We start from the raw sequence: 23491 nt of genomic DNA on the forward strand, positions 1-23491 counted from the left end.
AGGCGAAAATAGCCGATCTCCATCGGGCCGCTCTACTGCGCAGGCGCAAGTCTCCTGCACCTGCGCAGTTGAGCGGACCCGACAGAGATCAGCTAGTTTTGCCTATCTCCGGATCAAAACTTTCTCTCCTTTAGATAATCCTGTTTTTTTTGTGATATATATATATATATATATATATATATATATATTCGGCATATTTTAAACTCCCCGGCGTTATGATTATTTCCAGATTAAGGGTCTAAAAGCCGTGCAATTTTTTCACAAGCTTTTACATCCTAAAAACAAGAAAAAAAAACATACCTCAGAGAGATCTGAAGCAGCTCCTGCATATAACTCACTCAGACACGGGATTACCACTCTGAGCTGCGGACTCGAGATAGCGGCTAAGGAGGTTAAAGTAATTACTGGTTTTGCACCATATGACAAAAAATAAGCATAAAAGAACCTCATGATAAAGTGTTTTTGGATGTCATTATGGTGCTATTTTCCACAGTGTTGCTTCCTCCGTGGTTCTCTAGCCTTGAGCAAGCACTCACCTTCCGTGGATGGTAAGGAGCGCAGAGAGGAGGCCGTGGAGCGTTTAAGTCCAGAAAGCTCATAGAGTCCTTTCTTGGTCAGGTCAATGGGAGGGGAAATGTTTCCAGGGCTGGTGACAGAAGACACGCTGTGACAATCAGACTCTACATCCGTTTTGGAGGCGTCCTCCTTGGAACTGGATTCTGGGCTTGTAGTCCATAGGCTGGAGCTCTTCTGGCCGTTAGATGAAGGAGTGGAGGTCACCCATGGAATGCCACTGCCCTTCTTGTCTCTCTGTGGTGAAGACGCTGATCTGGAATTTACGTTTTGCTCCGAGGAGTGTGAGGACAGGGACTCCACGCTTCCCATAGGAGTGCTGGTTGGGCTGCTGCTGTATGAGTCACCTATAGGGGGGAAAAAACAGAAGAGAGTTAAAACAAACCTGAATTGAAAATCGAGATACCATTGTATCTATGGTCCTACTCACTAAATATAACTTTTTGCTAGAATACCATAGTTTATTTTGTGTTTAATTACTAAAAATGTAGGTTTAATGTTTTTATTATCTTAGATGAATTTCAGTCTTTTAGTGTTCCAGAGCTACAATCTGTGAACTATGGACCTTCTTTAACTATTCCATGCACTGAAAAGTAGTTCTCTGCCAGGCAATAGTTTTATGGCTTGTAATTAGTAATTGTTAAGAGTTAAAGTCCCACTAGACTGGAGAGAAACTGTAATTTACACACCTGAAATCTTTACACTTACAGTGGGAAATAGAAAAATGGAGCACTGCCTAGTTCTATGTGGTAATGGCACTGTACATGCACATTAATCTCATCTTGTCCCATGGAGGTTCAATTACCCTTTGAAGAGACTCTGAAGCGAGTCTAAAACCAAGTCTATTTATGTTAAGCACTATAGCTAGTGCTAAAACTCTGCATCCCCACGGTAAAACGAGGGGTTTATACCCCCCAAATCCCCTGTGCAAAATGCATGACTTTCTTGGTTGTGGATCTTGCTGCCCATGGAGGCAGAGCTTTGAGCTGTAGCTTTGCCTCCACGCGCGTCAATCTGCCCGTGGATCTCCGCCTCTCCCCGCCCCTCTCAGTGAAGGAAGACTGAGAGGGGCGGGAAGAGGCGGTGACCAGTGGGGATTGACGCGCGAAGAGGCAGAGCTACAGCCCTAAGCTCTGCCTCAAGGAAGCGCTCCCCGCACTTAGTAAAGGGGATTTGGGGGGTATAAACCTTTCGTTTTGCCACAGGGATTCAGCATTTTAGCACTAGCTATAGTGCTCAATTTGACTGGGCCATCAATGTTCACACCCCTTCCCGTGCCTCCCCTTTGGTGACCCTCACATCCTTGGAGCCCATCTTGCAAGCATCATTAAAAAAAAGTGTGGCCATCATGATCTTCACACCCATAGGAAGTGAAGCCACAAAAACAAATGATCTGAATGATGGATCCCTCTATCAGAGGAAGAGAAGGTTATTAGTGTGGGCCACCACACAGCTCTGGGCCACGCTAAATGGCAATGGCTGCTCCCCTCTAATTACGCCAAAATGGTTGGGTTCCACACAGGGCAGAATTTTGCATTTAAAGAGATTAGGCAAAATGTAGCACTTTTTTTATTACATTATTTTTACTGGAGTTCCTCTTTAAGTTGAATTACTGAAATAAATGGATTTCCAGGATATTCATATTTTTCGAGTTTCACCAGTAAATAGTGTCTGGAACATTTGCATATGCGAAAAAACCTTTCCACTTTCTGCATTGATAAGTGTGACTCCTGTCCCACAAAACTGAACACTACCTGCATGGAGCTCCCAGGAGGTTCCCCAGGTGAACAAAAGCCATTGGGAGATTACTGCAGGTACATGTCAGTAGCACAGGGTGTTGGTGACATAATGACAGAACTGCTGATTTGCCTCACTGTGAGGAACTCGGGATTCATACTCACTGTCCTGATCGGCGAGGCATGGAGTGTACCGTCCCTTCGGCTTTCGGGTTCCTGTGGAGAGACAGATCGCTCTGGTTCGTCTGGAAATGGAACGCGCCTGGGCCTGGGGGAGGGGGACGTTGGGGTCTGGAGCTGTGTGAAAGATCTGCACAAAACAACAGGATTTTACTAACATAGAAATGTCCCCTTACTGGGAGTAAACAACAACCAACAATACTGTGTCAATCATTTAGACTTTTTTTTATGAAATTCCTTGACAAGATCTCTTGAAGAGGCCCTGTAGTGACGTATAATAGAAGGCAGTAAATGTTCCTGGTGTCAGCATCAGAAACACTTCCTGTAGCTATAGATTGCTGTATATTGGTATGTAGCCCCGCCTTCCCAGTGATGCTTAGCTTAGGCTGTTTAGCTATGAAGAATTCTCCTCCCAGACCATTCTGGTAGGCCAGGCATTATTTTCACTGCCTTTGGAATTTTCAGAAACAAACATTCCACAGAGCTGCACCTGACAGGACTAAAGATGTCTACTTCAGTGATGAATTCCAAAATGTAAATCGGGGAGAGGAATGATTTTACAATGGGCAACCACTAAGTACAAAACTTATCAATGAAATTGATTGTAAAGGAATGTGCACTGCTTGAAGGGTCTCCGCATTTATGCCTCCCCTGGCTATGCAGAATGTAGGCAGCAGAGCTTGCACTCACCAGTCTGATGGCGCGTGTCTTCTCTCCACTGCCGGGCTCTACTCCCAGTCTCTTCTCTTCCGGAGCACCAAACACTAGACCAACCGTGACCACTAGTGAATGGCCTATAGCGGTAGTGACGTGACACAGGAACCCAGGAGAGAAGGAACAGGGAGGAGCCCCCGGCGATGGAGAAGACGGCATGGCAGACAGGTGAGTGTGAGCTTCACTGCATATACGGGTAGCACGGTGGCATAGTGGTTAGCACTCTTGCCGTGCAGCATACATATGGGCAGCGTGGGGACGCATAGTGGTTAGCACTCTTGCCGTGCAGCATGGGGGCGTAGTGGTTAGCAGCATATATAGGGGCAACACGGTCATGTAACATTATCACTCTCTCCTTGCAGTGCAGGTTCCCCAGTTTGAATCACCGCCAGGGCACAATCTGCAAGGAGTTTGTATGTTCTCCCCGTCTCTGTGGGTTTCCTCACTCTGGTTTCCTCCCACATACCAAAAACATACAGATACATTCATTGGCTTCTCACCAAATTGGCCCTAGACTATGATACATACACTAAATGATACACACATAGACATATATGACTATGGAAGGGATTAGATTGTGAGCCCCTCTGAGGGACAGTTAAAGAGACACTGAAGCAAAAAAAAAAAAAAAAATATGATATAATCCATTGGTTGTGTAGTATGGATAATTACTAGAACATTAGAAGCAAAGAAAATATTCTCATATTTTTATTTTCAGCTATTAGTGTTTTTTTATAACATTGCATAATTCTCTAATATTTGCAGTTTATACTCTACTCAGCATTCTAAATGATTTTACAGAGCAGGCTAGTGAACTTTTGACCTGTCCTCTGGCAGAGAAAAAGAAAATAGAGTGACTGACAGTTGAGATAACAAGCTTCAGAAGAGGAGCTCTCTAAAGTGGTGGAGTTCAATGGCTCTTTTGCAGAGATAACAACTGGACTTTCTCTTAACTCTTCCTGTACTGGAAACAATATTAGACTTATGTCTCTGCTCCTAATGTTTTATTTCTTAGCTGTACAACACATACAAACCATTATATCATAATTTTTTTTTGTTTCAGTGTATTTTTAAGTGGTAAGACAATATGCTCCGTACAGCGCTGCGGAAGATGTCGGCACTATATAAATACTAAATAATAATAATAATATACTTGACGTAGCTCATCGCAAATCTTCTGCTTAGAAACAATGGAGTGGGAAAAGCTGCTTTATTCTTAAAGAGAACCTGAATAGAAAATAAAAAGTTAAAATAACCATACACAGGTCACACTTACCTCCTGTGTAGTCCTCTACTCCTCTCCTGCAACTCATTTGTCCACTGTGATCAATGGATTTCTCCATCCTCCATTTTAAAAATGGCCATTACCCCCTAACAGCTTCCTGGTCAGCACACTGTTAAACTGTAATATCGCCCACTTGAGCCATCGGGAAACATGGACATTACCTTGCACATTCAGTTATAACTGACAGCTGCTGATATATAACTGTCAGCAACTGGTATATTTCAGTTCTGACAAAATATTGTCAGAACTGGAAGGGATCACTGTAAGAAGAAAATGGTGAGCCTCTGAGATGAACTGACGGTGAGGTAAGTATGTAATATTCATTTGCAGCTACGTCATGTGTTTATTTTAAATAATTTTCCTCACTTCAGGTTCCCTTTAAACTTGGTAAAATCTTTACAATTTATAGTGCTCTTCTGGAGGGAGCTTCTGTCCTCTCCTTGTTGATGGATATTCTTGCTGCTTACTACAGAGAACAATGTATCCGGCACAACTGCCAACTAACAGGACATACTTTATCCCCAGCACAGTTTACCTCGGTAGCAAACAACGCTAAAAAGCTAAAATAATCCCGGTTCTAGTTTGTGTTTTGTAACTTCCAATTTTCTATGATTTGTGCTCATAACAAGTCCTCGGTGCAGAGAGGCTTTTATTTTATTACAGGCCCAGCGTGGGATCCGGTTCTGCTTCCTCCATTATTACACGTCTGTATTACAAAGAGCATTTTCCTCATGGAAGATAGAAGAGCCCAGCTGTGATCAGGAGCCAGGTCTGACCACGGACAGGCTAATTGCCCCGCTCTAGTATCGAACGCGGAGAAAGAGATGATTTGCTTGTACTTTCAGCTGTTATGACTAATATCGGTTTTCTATGTTTACTTCCACAAGATTTCAACGAATATGACGAAAGAATCAGTAGGCATTATATATAGGTTATGGCCAGAACCCAAAGTCTGGCCACTTCTGATTCTAGCTGGCAAAACTAGAAGTGGACGTCTCACTGCGGCCAATGTGCGAAATGAATGAAGATTTCGGGATTCCCGGCGGCAATAATGCAAGAAATGAAGCCGGCTCCTCGGCTCTGGCTCCTCCCCCTGCCCACCTCCTTTCATCTCTGGCAGGCGGAGTCGTTCGTAGCGGCAGGGAATCTTGCCGTTCGTTCCTCTGCAGAGCGGGTGCTGGCAGAAGCAATGTCTGCAGCCCTCCCGCTCTGCTTCCCTGCCGCTACGAACGACTCTGGAGGCCACGCGTGTCCCTGACTGCCGGAGCTGAATAGGCGGGAGGAGACAGAGCCGACTAGCCGGCTTCATTTGTCACAATATTGCCACCGGGAATCCCAAAATTTTTATTAATTTTGCACATTGGCCTCTTGCTGTAACATATACATTTATAAACTGTGTCGTCAAGGGCAGATTGATGGAAAGGCCACAAAGGCCCGGGCCTTGGGTGGCTGCAGCCCAAGGGGGCACATGGACATTAAAAGAGGGGTTGATACATAATAAAGGGGAGCTGTTCATAGAAGAAAGGGGCTGCTGTACATGGATGATAACACGGAAGAGGGGGCTGCACATGGAGTGGGAGAGGGCTGCTGTACATGGATGATACACATGGAAGAGGGGGCTGCACATGGAATGGGAGGGGCTGCTGTACATGGATGTTAGACATGGAAGAGAGGGCTGCATGTGGAATGGGAGGTGTGCTGTACATGGATGATACACATGGAAGAGGGGGCTGCACATAGAATGGGAGGGGCTGCTGTACATGGATGATACACATGGAAGAGGGGGCTGCACATGGAGTGGGAGAGGTGCTGCTGTACATTAATGATACACATGGAAGAGGGGGCTGCACATGGAGTGGGAGAGGTGCTGCTGTACATGGATGATACACATGGAAGAGGGGGCTGCACATGGAGTGGGAGAGGGCTGCTGTGCATGAATGATACACATGGAAGAGAGGGCTGCATGTGGAATGGGAGGTGTGCTGTACATGGATGATACACATGGAAGAGGGGGCTGCACATGGAATGGGAGGGGCTGCTGTACATGGATGATACACATGGAAGAGGGGGCTGCACATGGAGTGGGAGAGGTGCTGCTGTACATGAATGATACACATGGAAGAGGGGGCTGCACATGGAGTGGGAGAGGTGCTGCTGTACATGAATGATACACATGGAAGAGGGGGCTGCACATGGAGTGGGAGAGGTGCTGCTGTGCATGAATGATACACATGGAAGAGGGGGCTGCACATGGAGTGGGAGAGGTGCTGCTGTACATGAATGATACACATGGAAGAGGGGGCTGCACATGGAGTGGGAGGGGTGCTGCTGTATACGGATGATGCACATGGGAGAGGGGGCTGAACATGGAATGGGAGGGGCCGTTGTACATGGATGATACACATGGAAGAGGGGGCTGCACATGGAATGTGAGGGGTGCTGTACATGGATGTTACACATAGAAGAGAGGGTTGCACATGGAATGGGAGGGGCTGCAGTACATGGATCATACACATGGAAGAGGGGGCTGCAGTACATGGATCATACACATGGAAGAAGGGGCTGCATATGGAATGGAAGGGGCTGCTGTACATGGATGATGCACATGGAAAAGGGGGCTGCATATGGAATGGGAGGAGCTGCTGTACATGTATAATATACATAGAAGAGGAGGCTGCACATGGAATGGGAGGGGCTGCTGTACATGGATGAGACACATGGAAGAGGGGCTACAGTACATGGGTGTTACACATGGAAGAGGGGGCTGCACATGGAATGGGAGGGGCACTGCTGCACAAGAAAGGGAAGGTACAACATACTTGGCCTTGGGGCACAAAAAGTTTAAATCAGGCTTTGTGTGTCGAGGGCCAAAGGTTTTATCTAGGAATTCAACTACACACAGATGGGACATTTCTGCTGCCCAAAACGATTGCTGGTGATCCTTTCCACCACTTAGGAATGATTATTGGAGAGATATGTTGGTCAGTTTGTCAGTTTCCTTTGAATAGGGGAGGGGGAGAGTCAGCTGTGAGGGACTCCTGCTGCAGGAACTACAATAGTAGTCAAAGGATTATCCCAATTGGGAAGGCCCTGAAAGCGACGACAGGGATGCTGGGAGACACCTGTACTCACTACAGACTGTCCCCCAGACTGATGATAATGGATACCCTCAAGCAGAATGTACATGTAGTTATAACTGGCGAATCAGGTCAATTGGGCAGCACATGTCAGTTAGGCACCGGTGTTAATTTGCGGTAATTGAATCTGGATAATACCCAAACGGCTAAAAATACATAAATATGTTGGGGGGGGGGGGGGGGGGGGGGTGTTAGGCACCTACAACGGAGGGTTAGGCAGGCATTAGTGTGGGATGTTACGCACCTACAAAGCATTGGGCATGGGGGGTGGGGGGGGGGGGGGGTTGTTCATGTTAGGTGGAGGTTTTAAGTGAGAATGAGAGGTGGGTACTGGATGCATAGTAAAATTACCAGTATTTTACTACTAGTGGCAGTGTTCCCCAACCCTGTCCTCAAGGCCCACCAACAGTGCATGTTTTGTGGAAATCTATAGAGGAAGTTAATCAGCCCTGCTGAGACACTAATTACCTCACCTGTGTATGTTTGTGGTTTTCTGCAAAACATGTACTGTTGGTACATGTACTCAATTGTTGCTATCAGGTCTGAGTCAGGCAATGCAAAGTCAGCAAAAGCACCCGGTAACCAAATATTGTCCACCCCAGACCCCCCCCCCCCCCCCCCCAAACATGAAATACTTTATAATAGCCATAACTTTCCTAACTGTAAGTACTATTAACCCTTCATGACTTATTTGTGCCTTTCTCCAGTTTCAAAAAGAACCATACATCTGGCATGTGTGCAGGTTTAAATTTTTTTTTTTTTTAAAAACGTAGGCTACCTGACCTGTAGGGCTGAGCGGATCAGGTAGCCGCACAAAAAAAAAAAAAAAAAAAACGCCGCTCCTGTGGGCTGCACTGGCCCACTTTCACTTTTGTGGCCTATAGGTAATCATTCTCTCAGCCAGCGTGCAGGGAGGCGAGGGAGAAGCAGGGGGTGTGGCCAGGGAGCTGCCCAATAGCAGCTCTGCAAATCCTGTTAGACCGCCCCTAGCTGGCATTTTGAACAGGGAATCCCTCTCTCTGTGTTTACCTCAGAGATGGCGACAAATAATGTTGCCTATCTCGGTGGGATATAGCACGACGGTGGGGGGGGGGGGGGGGGGGCAGAGCGGCGGTGGGGACACGCAGAGGCATGTTATGAGGCAGAGAGCATGCCTCTGTGTCCCATCTGCCCACCTCGGGGTCTCTTTAAGACTACGGTATGTACCTCATTAGATTATGACTAGTTTGACATGACAATTAGCTGCCTGCATAGATTAAGAGACACCTGAAGCAAAAAGTTTATGGAGGCTGCCAAAAGTATTTCCTTTTAAACAACACCAGTTGCCTGGCAGTCCTGCTGCTCTTTCATGCATCAGTAATTTCTGAATCACACACCTGAAACAAGCATACAGCAAATCCAGTAAACTTCAGCCAAACATGTGCTCTGCATGCTTGTACAGGGTCTATGGATAAAAGTATTAGAGGCAGAGGATCAGCAGGATAGACAGGAAAATGTGCTTTGTTTAAAAAGAAATGAATATGGCAGCCTCCAAATCCCTCTCACTTTATGTGTCCCTTAAGTTTAATGGAGTTTAGTGAATATACCGCAGTGACTCTAGTTCAGCTTTACATGAAATGAAACGCATGCAATGGCAATACCTTCTCGTAATGTTCTATCAGAATTTCCACCACTATATTCTGAAACTTGATGTTCATCATGGCTGCCACCGTCTCCTCCTGCGCCCTCATCAGGGTGGGCCCAAATATCACACCCAGGTTGGAAACAGTCATGAGGTTCTGCTGGCTATGCAGTGACACCCTGAGGGAGGAAAGTGCAAAGAAAGTTAATACATATAATAAATGCGTACAGGTTTGCCTGTATGGCGGCACAATGATGTAGAGCACAGAATTGTCACATTGTAGTGCTATATTTTGTCTCCTTTGACACTTGCATTACAACCCTTTTACCACAGGGTTACACAACCGCCATGCAAGTGTATAGAGCCTTGTACATTACATCATGTTGTGCCAGAAGCTTCTCAATCACCACCCAGCAACACAAAAGTCTGCAGTGTGTTACCATACGACTTCCGAGGTGGCGGAAGTCATTGGAGTCAATGGGCGATGCAGGAATTTAATTTGACAGGAGCGCATGCAGGAACCGATGGGCATTCCAGTGACGTACTTCCTGGCCAGCAGAGAGTATGTCACTGAGCGGGGGGTGGCGCTATGCACATGACCCTGTCGGTGCACTCTGCCGCAGGGTCAAATATGTATCATTTTTTATCATTTTTTTGCATTGCGGTGGGATGCTACAGCATGACATCCCCACCGCAACACAAAAAATAAGTGTAAAAACTATAAGATAAGACGGGCGCTCCGTACTGTGCATGGGCAAGCATGCATTCTCGCGCCGGAGCGGCCGTTTTCGGGAGCACTCGAGCTCCCGAAGATTGACAAAGCCTGTCAAAGCGGCGGAAGTGAGCTGTCTCTGACCCATCGGTTGGAGACAGCTGACGGGGATCCAGTGCAGGAACTCGGTCACCATAGGAGGAACAGGAAGGCTCTATAGGACCCAGAGCCCTCCCTCTCCTTAGGTGAGTATCTGTTTATTTTTGTTTGTTTGTTTTTTCACTTCAGATTCTCTTTGAAAGACAGAGTGTGGTTTGTAAACTGCTAATATGACAGAATGATGCAATGTTATAAAAAAATATATATATAACTGAAAATAAAAATATGAGACTCTTTTCTTTACTACTAATGTTCTATTCATTATCCGTATTACACATACAATGCATTATAGCATACTTTTTTTTCACTTCAGGTTTGCTTTAAGACAAACAGGAGACTATACATATATGCATAAGACATTACTTGACAAGGTGCTTGATTAAGATGTCCAGCATCTCCCGGTTCTTCTCGGGCAGTTTGTGAACCAAAGCGTGTACTGCTTGCACTCTGTAGTTCTGGTCATCTGATTCTGTGGGGAAAAAGCAGCAATATTATTACTCCCAAGCTGCTTATTACGCATTACAGTAAGCTGAGATTATATAATGTACACAGTCTGGTAACTGATCACACCAAGGTCATTGCTGGAAAATCATTTTTACTGGGAATATGACTTCCTACATAATGTGATCCTACAGGGGGCGCTGTAATCATACTACTCCAACAGTACCGCTGTTCTGTCTCTTCTGTCTCTTCGGGCTCTTTCAAACTAGAGGCTGCAGTAGAAAAGGCTAAAATGCTGCCTTTTGCTGTTTTGGTGCTTTTTGAAAGCAATTTTATGCTTTTCAACGCTAATATATAGCTTTTCCATAGCGTTTTCAAAGCGTTTTACAGCTCTGAAAATTTTTTTCAGCGGTGAAACGTTTTAAAAAAGCTGTAGTTTGCGTTTTCCATTGACTATCATTGAAATGCGAAACACCGTCGTCGGCCCTGAAAAAGTGCCGAGGAGCTTCAAAACGCAATGCTCAAAAATGCGGCGTTAAGTGTGAAAGGTAAAATTAAAGTTTTACCATGGAAAACACAAACTATGGCCGTGGCGGTAAAACGACGAAAAAGGCCTCTAGTGTGAAAGAGCCCTAAGCTCTGAAAGCCCAAGAGGTCAGCGGAAAAATCTTACTCTACACACAACTACCTGGCACACTCCTGGTCTCTGTACTGGTGCCGAAGTGTCTATAAAACTGCTGGGCATGGCATGGCCAAGGCTGTGGAGAGGGAGGACGTGGCATAGCTCTGACAGGGCCCAGCCAGTATAAGAGAGGGTTTGTCTTCGGAAGTCAAGCTAAATTTGAGGACCTGTTGGGGCACATAACCTGATCATCTATAGGCCAAGCTAGGCAAATGTATGGAGACTGGTGGAGTCCTAGGGAGCTGGTTGCCAGCTTTTTGGCTCCTCCTTCCCCCACTCTTCTCCTCACCAAACAAGCCTTGTGGCAAGCAGAGTGAGCCTAAACTGGTATCTTACCTTGCCCTAGTACGCTTAATTCACCCATGTTACATCATGCAGGTATAACAGTAGTTAAAGGGAAGGTTCACGGTCCATAAAAAAAATAAAAATGCTAATCCACTTACATGGGGCTTCCTCCAGCCCGTGGCAGGCAGGATGTGCCCTCGGCGCCGCTCCACAGGCTCCCGGTCTCCTCCAGTGGCCCCCCCGACCTGGCCAGGCCCGGCTGCCAGGTCGGGCTCTTCTGCGCTCCAAAATGCGCCTCACGCGGACCTCCTCCGAGCTGTACTGCGCAGGCGCAGAACTACTGCGCCTGCGCAGTACAGCCCGGAGGACGTCCGATGACGTCAGCGCGCCCGCGTGAGGCCCATTTTGGAGCGCAGAAGAGCCCGACCTGACAGCCGGGCCTGGCCAGGTCGGGGGGGGCGCCACTGGAGGAGCCCGGGAGCCTGCGGAGCGGCGCCGAGGGCACATACTGCCTGCCACGGGCTGGAGGAAGCCCCTGGTAAGTGGATTAGCATTTTTTTTAATGCACCGTGAACCTTCCCTTTAAAGAGGAACTTTCGCGAAAAAATAAACTAATACATTGCAAAGTCAGAAGTAAAAAAAAAATAAAAAAAAAATAGAAGAGGTATCAAGAAATGACGGATATTCGCCATGTAATATGTTCATGTTGTTTGATCCACAATCAGCCTGCATGTCATCATCTTTACTACTGACAGACAAGTAAAAAACTAGACAGCACCAACTGCCATTATGCATAACCACACCCACTAACACTGCGATAGGCTAAAAGGATTTTTTTTTTTTTACATATACATGTGCACAGATGGAGATACTGGTTACTTGGCAGTTGAAAACAGCTGTTATTTCCCACAATACAACAAGGCTCACAGACAGGAAACTGTCAGGACTTAGGTCCTGACATCACACTGTGGGAGGGGTTTCACCACAATATCAGCCACACAGATCCCCCTGATGACCGATTCGAGAATAGGTAAATATTTCTCATGTCACTGATTGGGATGAAGTTCAATCCTTGGTTGGTCGCACTTGATGCTCGGGCCATTGAAGTCAACGGCCTCGCTCGGGAAACCCATGTTGGACTCTGTGCATTTTTCTTTTTTCCTGTGTTTTTAAGTCTCACATCTTCCTGCTATTTTTCTGCACAATGCACGCATTACTAATTACAGTGTATTGCGCCACATCAGAAAAAAAATCGCACAATGAAAGCGGAAAATCACGTGCAGGAAAACACCATCACAATCTGACACATAGAATAACGGAAGCCCAGGAATTGCAGTGAAAGCCACTTTGGCAAATGTGCTCCCTGTCTTAGTCACTATCCATTTTGCAGTATACACAGGGGCGTAACAAAAGACCCTGCAAGGGTTGCAGCCGCAGGGGGGGGGGGGGCAGAAGCCACAGGGGGCCCCATCCTGAGAGACTGGCAACTAAGGGCAAGGAGAGAGAAAAAAAACTTTCTGCTCTCTGCACAATTGTTCTGATGACTGCATCTGCTCAGCCACTGATAATGAATTGTACAAAGTTTTGCAGACAAAGATTTGTAGACTGTCCCTATTCAGTGTGCAGCAAACTCTTCTGTACAACGTCCAGCCCCCAACCTCTCTACCTCTCCCCGAGTGCTCTGTCCTGGCAGAAGGGGGCCCCATCCAAAGTGTCGCAGGGGGGCCCAGTGATTTCTAGTTACGACCCTGAGTATACATAAACTGTAGAAAAATCAAATAGTTTCTGCTAGCTAGTCAAATTCCATATGTTGTGACAAAGAAAACCCTCCTGTGACCTGCCACAGGTTGCTAATATGGCTAATATGTAACTTGCTGCTTTCTTCCTCCTGTCACTTCCTGTTCTAAAATAGCAGAGTAAAAAGTGTCCTACTTCTTGTCTATCACTGCCAGTACTGGGCGACTTCCTGGAAAGAGGGGCGGGGACAGCTCTGCTGTTAGCTACTGTATATTACCATAGTTTTTGTTTAGTCAGCAGCTCTTTAAAATGGGATTGTCAGCCATAAAATCAAATACCATTTACCCCCTGCTCTGTGTTGATTATGTAGTCTACATGCAGTCTGCATCGCAAGCATTCCAATATATTCATAAATGTGTATGCTATAATGAATCTTATCTCAGTCAGCCTGGCTCCTTTTTAGTACATTGCCAGGGATAGGGAAGCTTGTGATCTCCCCTCCCATGTCCTGCTCCTCACTGATTGGCTGAGGGCAGTTCAGTGTGACAGAAGGCTGAGAAAGGAAATACACCTCACCCTTCTGCATTAGCTGCTGAAATCTATGCTGTGCTCACATGTGTTTACAAAGCAAGCTAGATGTGACAGTGCAGTTTCTAGGAGGAAAAAAAAGTGTAAGGGAGAAAATGACATCAGGATTGGATTCGGCAGTAAAGATGGAAAATGCCTGGAACAGTTTTCTCTTTATTTACGATATAAAATTAACTGAAATCAAAATGTGGAGAGTGAAATACATATGTTAAGTATGTAGTACAAGTATCTATCTACTTCTATATATGTTTTTTTTTCCTGGGATAGTATGGCTGTCTCTGCTGCTTTAAAAATAAATTCCAAAGCCTCCACTGCTCTGTGTACTGTGTGTGGTGAATGAGGTCAGTGATTTTGCCATTACAACAGTGGTACTTACTGACTGCGAGAATGAAATCCTTGTGCCATTTGTAGGTCATGAGAGGTTCAGTCAGACATCTGTCAATATGAAAAGCATCGCATTACTAACATGATCAAGGTCACAAGCATCCAGTTCAAAGATATGCAGCCAGTGTAGGAGAATTTACATGTTGTTCACATATTACTTTATACAATAATGAAATGAAATGGACTATTTCCATGTGCACAAAAAAGGATTAAGATAAAATGGCAAGATAGCAGTTTTTGCCTACTGCTGATGATCACCTGGCTTTTTTAAATAAGAATTGGTGAGGCTAGCATCCACCAGGAGTACATTTGAAATCGGCGCCGGTAGACTTGGGCGCAGGATACAGCGGTATATAGCTGTTCCTGCTTCTGCACAAGTCTGGGCCGATTTAATTACTATTCCCCCTCCAGGCCAACATGGATAGTGGGGGACTGAAATAATTCGGCTTACAGCGATTGCTGGAGGCCGAATTATTATGTTTTTAAGCAACTTTAACGACGTTACTCACTGAGCGCATCAATAGGAATGATTCCCATTGAAGTCTATGGAGGCGCCGGCTGCGCCCAAATCTAGCAGCGCTGAAAAGCACTGCTCCATCCACCAGGCCCCTACACTCTGTGTCCAAGCCGTAGGAAACTGCCTAGGTTTGCCTTGTGGAAGATCCAGCTCTGCATGTACATTTACTTTATGTGTGCGTGAATACAGTTTCACCCACCATAGCTATATCCAATACCTCAGCCAACGCCCAATACATCAGGATGTGCTGATTTTGTCATGGAAAACAAACATACATGGACAATGTTAATAGTGTTACTAACTGAAGGCTGTTTTCAGTGCGATTCTGGAAGTTTTGCTTTAGCTGAATGGATCTGATAAGCTCTGCAACCAGCTGCCGGGCCGCCATCAGGGCATCACAGGTGTGTCTGCAGTATGGGGCCTGAGTGAGTCTGGGGCTGGCGAACAATGCCACAAATATGGCCCCCGAGCTGCAAGTCTGTCACAGAATGTACAGACAGTCACTGGGTGTGGCTGTGTTCACCTTGGTCGGCTGTTTTGCATTGCAAATTTTTGTGATTTTGCTATGCTTGTGCTTTGTCATTCTCATTTCAGTGAATGAGAATCACATCACAATCACTGAGAAAATGCTGCATGCAGCGCTATGTGATTTTCCCAAATTGCAAGCGCTGCTCAAGCACTGCAGTCAGAGTAATCCCATAGGATTACATGGGTCACAGTGCTTTGCTGATCACTGGTGATCACCTTAAATATAGGGAGTTCTCCTTAAAGAGAATCTGTATTGTTAAAATCGCACAAAAGTAAACATACCAATGCGTTAGGGGACATCTCCTATTACCCTCTGTCACAATTTCGCCGCTCCTCGCCGCATTAAAAGTGGTTAAAAACAGTTTTAAAAAGTTTGTTTATAAACAAACAAAATGGCCACCAAAACAGGAAGTAGGTTGATGTACAGTATGTCCACACATAGAAAATACATCCATACACAAGCAGGCTGTATACACCCTTCCTTTTGAATCTCAAGAGATCATTGTGTGTTTCTTTTCCCCTGCAGTTCTCATGCACTGAAGTTTCAGGCTGCTCTTTTCTTCCTGCAAACAGCTTTGCCCTTGTCTGTAATTCCTCAGTATGTGAAAGCCCAGCCAGCTCAGAGGACGATTTATCCAGCTTGTAAAAGATAAGAGAGAAGAGAGACGCTGCCCTAATCTAAATAATACACAGGCAGTGTGCATAGAGGGGCCTGGAGGGGGGGGGGGGGGTCGTAGCAGAACCACAACACTGAGGAACTTGGCAGCCTTCCAGACACAGGTTGACAAGTCTGACAGGGGAAAGATACATTGATTTATTACAGAGACTGTTATAGTAGAAAGTGCTGCAGTAAGCCAGAACACATTAGAATAGCTTTTGGAACTTGTAGGATGATAAAAAACAGGATGCAATTTTTGTTACGGAGTCTCTTTAAAGAGAACCCAAGGCGGGGTTATTCCATTGCAATCCATATACAGAGGCTGGGTCTGTCTATAGAGCCCAGCCTCTGTTGCTATTTAGTTTCCTCCAAAGACCCCCCTGCGCTCAGCCAGACCCCATAAATCACAGCCACGCTGTGCGGCTGTGTTTACCTTACTAACGTCAGTCTCCGCTCTCCCCCGCCTCCTGAATCGTTCCGGCCCCCGCCCGCGTCCCTTCCCTCCAATCAGCGGCGAGGGAAGGGACGTGGGCGAGGACCAGAGTGATTCAGGAGACGGGGGAGAGCGGAGACTGACATTAGTGAGATAAACACAGCCGGCTGCGACACGCTGTGTGTCGCCAGCGCGGCTGTGTTTTATGGGGTCTGACAGCGCGCAGGGGGGGCTTTGGAAGAAACTAAATAGCAACAGAGGCTGGGCTCTATAGGCAGACCCAGCCTCTGTATGGGGATTGCGCTGGAAGAACCCCGCCTCGGGTTCTCTTTAAATATGGGGGGGGGGGGGGGGAGTGAGGGGGGACCAGTAGGTTTTCCAAGTTTGGGATCCAAACATTTCTGATGCAGCCCTGACCAGGTGAGACACAAAAATGAACTCACCGAAGGTAGTTTTTGAGAGCGCTGGTTATTGTTTTATTGTCCCATAGTTCCAAATCAAGATCCATATCAGGAGACGCTTTGGGAGCTTAAAAATACAAAAAAAACCATTAAAATACAGTCAGCAATACATTTACAACCATTGTAAATCTGCCTTCAACAAGCCTAATAAACTGTAAATATGAACGGCCTTATTCCACAGATATGCACACCACAATCAGAGTCTGTGTCTAGGTTTTTCTCTCTTCAGATGCCACAAACCTGAACTTGCAGCCTTTTATTTGGGTGTTGCCACAGAAGTGTGTCAGCGAGATAAACTTCCTGGACAATAAAATATGTCTGAAATATGGTACCATGTCTACTGATTTATTTTGGAAGGCAACAGGCAGGAACTGTTTCCTACAAGCAGGTAGCTGTGAAAGCTACTACAAGGTTTGGTCCGCATATAAAATAGTGTCCAATCCTGTCAGTTTTTGACAGTTGGCCATACCTCCCAACTTTTTGAGATGAGAAAAAGGGACACTTAAGCCACACCCCTGATCACGCCCCTGTCACACCCCTAGTCACTCACACATACCTTAAAGATTTCATAAGAAAAATATGTTGTTTTATAATTCAAAACACACTGGTCCTCTCTATCCTGGTTCATTTTCCTTCATATTAACATTTTAAAATCAGTAATACATCAATTTAACCACTTCGGGACCGGCCGCCTAAACCCCCTTAAGGACCGGGGCAATTTGCATGGAGGTGGAACGCGCGTTTGGGGGGGGGGGGGGGGGGTCGGGCGGCCCGTCTGTGGCTGGCTGGGCATGGTGACCCCCATGGAGGCAGGTGTTCCCCCTGTAGCTGGCAGATTTCACTCACCTTCGAGGCTCCAGCGATGAGCCGCAGTAGCCACCTCTTCTCCAGCCGGCATCTCCGCTCCAAATGACGCTCAGGTCCGAGTCGCGGCTTGATGACGTCATGAAGCCGGGACCCGGCGCTGACCTCAGACGGAGCAGAGATGCCGGCCAGAGCAGAGGGGGGCGCAAATCGTCGCTGGAACGGCAGGGAGGTGAGTGGATCCTCTTCTTTTCCCCCCTACCGCCGCTGTCAAAGTGATCACTACGATCCGCCAGCGATCACGTGATCACGTGATCAGCAGCCATACGCGATGGCTGCTGATCACTCGGGGGAGATGCCAGCTGTCATATGACAGCTTAATCTCCCCCTCCGGGTGCGCACGATCGCGTCGGGACGGTTTGTTAGCGCGGACGTTGAATCAACGTCCAGTCAGAACGGTAGCACCACCTGCTGGACGTTGATTCAACGTACCTGGTCCGCAAGTGGTTAAAGGATGAGAATAAAGTTTATAGTCAAACACATTTTTTTGTAGAGAAATATACATATATATTTACATAGAAAGAGGGACAAAGTCCTGAAAGAGGGACAAGTGAGGAGGACAGAGGGACATGGCTCCCAAAGAGGGACTGTCCCTCCAAGAGAGGGACAGTTGGGAGCTATGAGTTGGCATCAGTGCTGTATGTGTTTCTATGGATGTGATCACACATTAATCTGTACATTTCCAGTTCAGACCTGTCCTGTCAGTTTTGCATCAGTTTTTTATGGGTGTCTTCGCATATCTCAAAGGTGTACATTTCCAGTCCAGCCTTGCTATTAGCTGTTGATCATGTTATATTGACACTGTACAAGATACAAGATGGATTTATTCGCCAAGTGCGGGGGTACCGTACTCGGAATTGCTTGTGGTATACATGGCAAAGGCAAAATACACGTCAACAGTTGTCTATCTTACATATATGGCTACAAGTACAAATACACAGACTAAACTAAAAGGATTAACAGTACATTTTACATTCTACGTCTGCAGTCGCTACCATTTTACATGCTGCTGCGTTGGTAAGATAACCTTGACGGAGTCCAAGCAGCTTTAACAGGTACGATGTCATGGATCATTGTGCTAGTGAGAGTTGGATGCAGACATTAAGGCTGAAGAGAAGCACCTGGGGCAAGCCTGCTGATTGGGGGCTAGGAGGGAATAGTCAGGCGTCAGTGTTGTTGAGCAGTAGAACAGCCTGGGGAAAGAAAGAGTTCCTGCGCCTGGTGGTCTTGGATTGGATGGTTCGGAAGCGCCGGCCGGATGGGAGAGGCTCAAAGAAGCGGCTGCCAGGGTGGGAGGGGTCGCAGGAGATCCTGGTGGCCCTCTTCCTCATCCTGGCCGTGTGGAGGAGATCCAGAGGTGGTAGGGGCGATCCAATGATCCTCTCTGCCTCACTAATGACTCTTTGCAGTCTATGTCTGTCACTGGCCGTTGCGCTGGCATACCAGACGATTACTGAAGAGCAAAGTATAGACTCCATGGTGGCGGTGTAGAAACAGGTCAGCAGCTCCCGAGGCATTCCAAATTTTTTAAGTTGGCGCAGGAAAAATAGCCTTTGTTGTGCCTTCCTCTGAATTTTGGTGGTGTTCTGCCCCCATCTTAGGTCTGCGGATAGGGTTGTGCCAAGGAACCGGACTGATGGTACTCTGGAGACTTCGGTGTCGCCTATGTAGACTGGTGGGAGAGTGGGGGGGGGGGAGGGGGTTCCTCCTGAAATCAACAGTCAGCTCAACAGTCTTTGCAGCATTGAGGACAAGGTTGTTATTCTTGCACCAGTACATTGGAAGCATATTCATAAATGGGGATGATCAAAGAGATGCAAATTCTTCCGAGTTGATGCAAATTTATGTACATTTTTATGCAAATGTATGCAGTTTGAAAATGGACCAATCAATTTAAACCCAGGTTTAAAATGATTGGTCCTTTTTCAAACTGCATATATTTGCATACAAATTTGCATAATTCTAAAGTATGTCCATCTCATTGCTATCATCCCTATCATTCATCATCCCTATGCATGAATAAAGTAACTTATCCTGAAGGTAGACCTCATACTTTCTACTGCTGATTGCCCCGCCTCCTGCAATATGAAGTCCAGCCTCCTGGCTTCTTTAGGTAGACAGGAAATGACATCACTGTGGTTTACAACTTCCTGTGTGGGCTGGAGGGGCAACTAGGCCACAGTGACCAAATCTCTACATCCATACATCACAGAAAGGAGGTCCATTGAATGTTTGATGCAGTTTGGTAGGGCAAGCAGTTATCTCTATTTATGTGAGCATAGAACACTTATGCTCTTGAGAATGTGGATCTCTCTTCAGACAGATCTGAGGATGTTTAGAAAAAGAGCATTCATAAGAATCCTAAGAGAGCCCATATCCTGTATGAAGAGCTTTGTGACAATGTCAGCCTGTTCTTCATATTACCTCATGCTTCTAAAGTGTACGCAAATTACCAATATACAATTTTATCTAATAAGGCATAAAAGTCTGACTATACCCCGATAACAAATTAAGTGTAATGAAGACAGCTACATGCCACTTTGTTTACCTAAATAAGCGGATTGGAGACACAGGTGCTTGTTCGGATTATTTCAGGAGTGTGTAATAAAATCACATGTAGGCTTTCTTTCAGAAAATTAAATGAACAAAAACACCTTTACTTTTACATGTAGTTTCACAGAAATAGATGCTTTTAGTCTAAAAAATGAAAACCCAAACTTTTTTTTCCTTTCTTTGACATTAGAAGAGAAACAACACTAGACTTCCAAGACATCCAGTTAAAGCCTATTACAGGTAGTTCCCAACTTACGAACGCCCGACTTACCAACGACCCGCTGATACGAATGGCATGGATTCTGTGTTTCCATGAGAACAAGTAAAAAAAAAAGTTTTCAAATTGGACTTGTAGTTTTTGAGAAAATCGATTTTAAAAAAATCAAAGAAAAATGGCTTTTAAACTTGTATAAGCAGGTACAGAGGGCAGAGGTGACACAGAGGGGGACACTGGAGGCACAGGGGGGCACAGAGGAGGTACAGGGGACAGAGATGGCACAATGTTCCGACTTAAGAACAGATTGAGGTTAAGAACGAACCTACAGTCCCTATCTCGTTCGTTAACCGGGTACTACCTGTACTAGAAAAAAATACTTAAAGGGAACCTAAACTGAGAGGGATATGGATGTTTCCTTTTAAGCAATATCAGTTGCTTGGCAGTCCTGCTGATCTCTTTGGCTGCAGTAGTGGCTGAATCACACACCTGAAACAAGCATGCAGCTAATCCAGTCTGACTTCAGTCAGAGCACCTGATCTGCATGCTTGTTCAGGGGCTGTGGCTAAAAGTATTAGAGACACAGGATCGGCAGGAGAGTAAGGCAAGTGGTATTATTTTAAAAGGAAAAATCCACATCCTTCTCAAATATTCCCATATTCTTCTGGGTCTCCAGTTCAAATTTCAGCTAGGGCACCATCTGCATGGAGCTTGTATGCTTTCCCCGTGTCTGCGGGGGTTTCCTCTGGGCACTCGGTTTCCTTCCACATAACAAAAACATACAGGTAAGTTAAATGGCTTCCACCTAAATTGGCCCTAGACTGTCATACATACATTAAACGATACATACATAGACATATGACTATGTTAGGGATTAAATTGTGAGCCCCTCAGAGGGACAGTTAATGACAAGACAATATACTCTGTACAGCCCTGCGGAAGATGTTGTATAAATACTAAATAATAATATTTATTTCCTTTTAAACAATGCAGATTGCTTGGCTGTCTTGCTGATCTATTTGGCTGCAGTAGTGTATGAATCACACACCTAAACAAGCATGCAGCTCATCTAGTCAGACTTTACTCAGAGCCCCGGACCTGCTGCATGCTTGTTCGGGGTCTATAGCTAAAAGTATTAGAGGCAGAGGATCAGCAGGACAGCCAGACAATTTGCATGGTTTAAAAGGAAATAAACATGGCAGCCTCCATATCCTTCTCACTTCAGGTGTCCTTTAAGTATTTTAGTTTTGGGTAGTGTGAAAATTACTTATAAACACTTTATTTTTTCCCACTTCCTATTTCCAAAACCTCCAATCTATATATATAAAATCGGATGTGTGTGTCCGATTTGAACGAAACTTGGTATACAGATCCCTCACTACCTGGGATGATATGTTCTGGGGGTCTCGCGGCCCCCCTGCACACCTGGGCGGAGCTACAAACAGCAAATCAGATTCCACTCATTCAAGTCAATGGAAAACATGTAAAAGGCTGCCATTCTCACAGTAATCAAGCCAGAGTTACCACACATGGCACAGTTGGTCACTTGGTGACCAAGGTTACAAATCCAGGAAAAGTGGGCGGAGCATAAAACAGCCAATCAAATTTCAGCCGTTCATTTTAAATGGGAAAATGTAAACTGCAGCCATTCTTAGACTGTTCATCGCAGGGTTCTCAAACTTGGCACACTTGGTCACTGGGTGGATGTGATTAAGATTCAAGAAAATGGGTGGAGCCTACAACAGCCAATCAAAAGTCACCTGTTGATTTTCAAGGGGAATATTTAAACTGCTGCTATTCTTACACTTTTAATGGCAGAGGCTTCAAACTTGCTACAGTCGGTCATTGGGTGACTGGGGTCCAAATTCACTAAAGGGGCGGGGCCACATACAGCCAATCAGATTTCCTTGGTGGATAAACTGCTTCCATTCACACATTTTTGATGCCAGGAACCTGACAGCTCACAAACTTGGTCATTGAGGGACTGTGTGTCAAGGTTACAAAAAGTGGGCGGAGCCAAAACAACTTTTACTGGGAAAACATAAACTGCAGCCATTCTTACATCGTTAATGGCAGAGTTCTCAAACTTTGCACAGTTGGTCATTGGGTGACAGATTAAGATTTTGGAAGGTGGGTGGAGCCTACAACAGCCAATAAAAATTCACCTTTTGATTTTCAAAGGGAATATTTCATCTGCTACCATTCTCTTATTCTGGTAAAAGCAGATGCCTCAAACCTGGTACAGTTGGTCACTGGGTGACTAGGGTCCAAATTCAGGAAGGGGGCGGAGCCACAAACAGCCAGATTTGTTTATTTTTCAATGGGAATATACAAAGTATTTATACCAAGGACCCCAAAGCTGATAAATTTGATAATTGAATGACTGTATGTCAAGGTTAGAAAAAGTGGGCGGTGCCAACAACTTCATTTTTTACATCACAGGGTTCCCAAACTTGACACAATTGGCCACTAGGTGACTGGGATAAATATTCAGAAATGTGGGTGGAGCCTACAACAGCCAATCAAAATGTACCTTGATTTTCAAGGGGAATATTCAAATTGCTACCATTCTTACACTGTTAGTGGCAGAGGCCTCAAACCTGATACAGTCAGTCATTGGGTGACTGGGGTCCAAATTCACTAAAGGGGTGGAGCCACAAACAGCCAATCAGATTTGTTAGATTGATTTCAGTCATTCTGTTATTGGCAGGGTTCTCAAACGTGACACAGTTGGCCACTGGGTGACTGGGACTAATATTCAGAAAAGTGGGTGGAGCCTACAGCAGCCAATCAAAATTCACCTTTTGATTTTCAAGGGGAATATTTACATTGCTGCCATTCATGCACTCTTAATGGCAGAGGCCTAACATCTGCTACAGTCAGTCACTGGGAGACTGGGGTTTAAATTCTGAAGGGAGCGGGCCAAAAACAGCCAATCAGATTTGTTTAATTTCAATGGTAAAATGCAACTTATTGATGCCAAAGACCCCAAAGCTCATAAACGTGGTAATTAAGTGACTGTATGTCAA

General features: G+C 45.6%; 1 protein-coding gene across 1 annotated transcript in view; it reads right to left on the reverse strand.

The window, feature by feature from the left end:
- Window positions 1–480: 480 nt before the first annotated feature.
- Window positions 481–23491, reverse strand: part of LOC137544792 (rho GTPase-activating protein 42-like) — a 397590-nt gene continuing 374579 nt past the window's right edge. The window contains exons 15-20 of the mRNA XM_068265881.1: window positions 16814–16898; window positions 14227–14285; window positions 10481–10586; window positions 9266–9425; window positions 2475–2619; window positions 481–920 (exon numbers count right to left, since the gene is read on the reverse strand). Coding sequence (XP_068121982.1) covers window positions 481–920; window positions 2475–2619; window positions 9266–9425; window positions 10481–10586; window positions 14227–14285; window positions 16814–16898 — 995 coding nt within the window. The remainder of the gene's footprint in view (window positions 921–2474; window positions 2620–9265; window positions 9426–10480; window positions 10587–14226; window positions 14286–16813; window positions 16899–23491) is intronic.

This window comes from Hyperolius riggenbachi, chromosome 2 (genome assembly GCF_040937935.1).
Source record: "Hyperolius riggenbachi isolate aHypRig1 chromosome 2, aHypRig1.pri, whole genome shotgun sequence".
In the NCBI taxonomy this organism is placed as follows: domain Eukaryota; kingdom Metazoa; phylum Chordata; class Amphibia; order Anura; family Hyperoliidae; genus Hyperolius; species Hyperolius riggenbachi.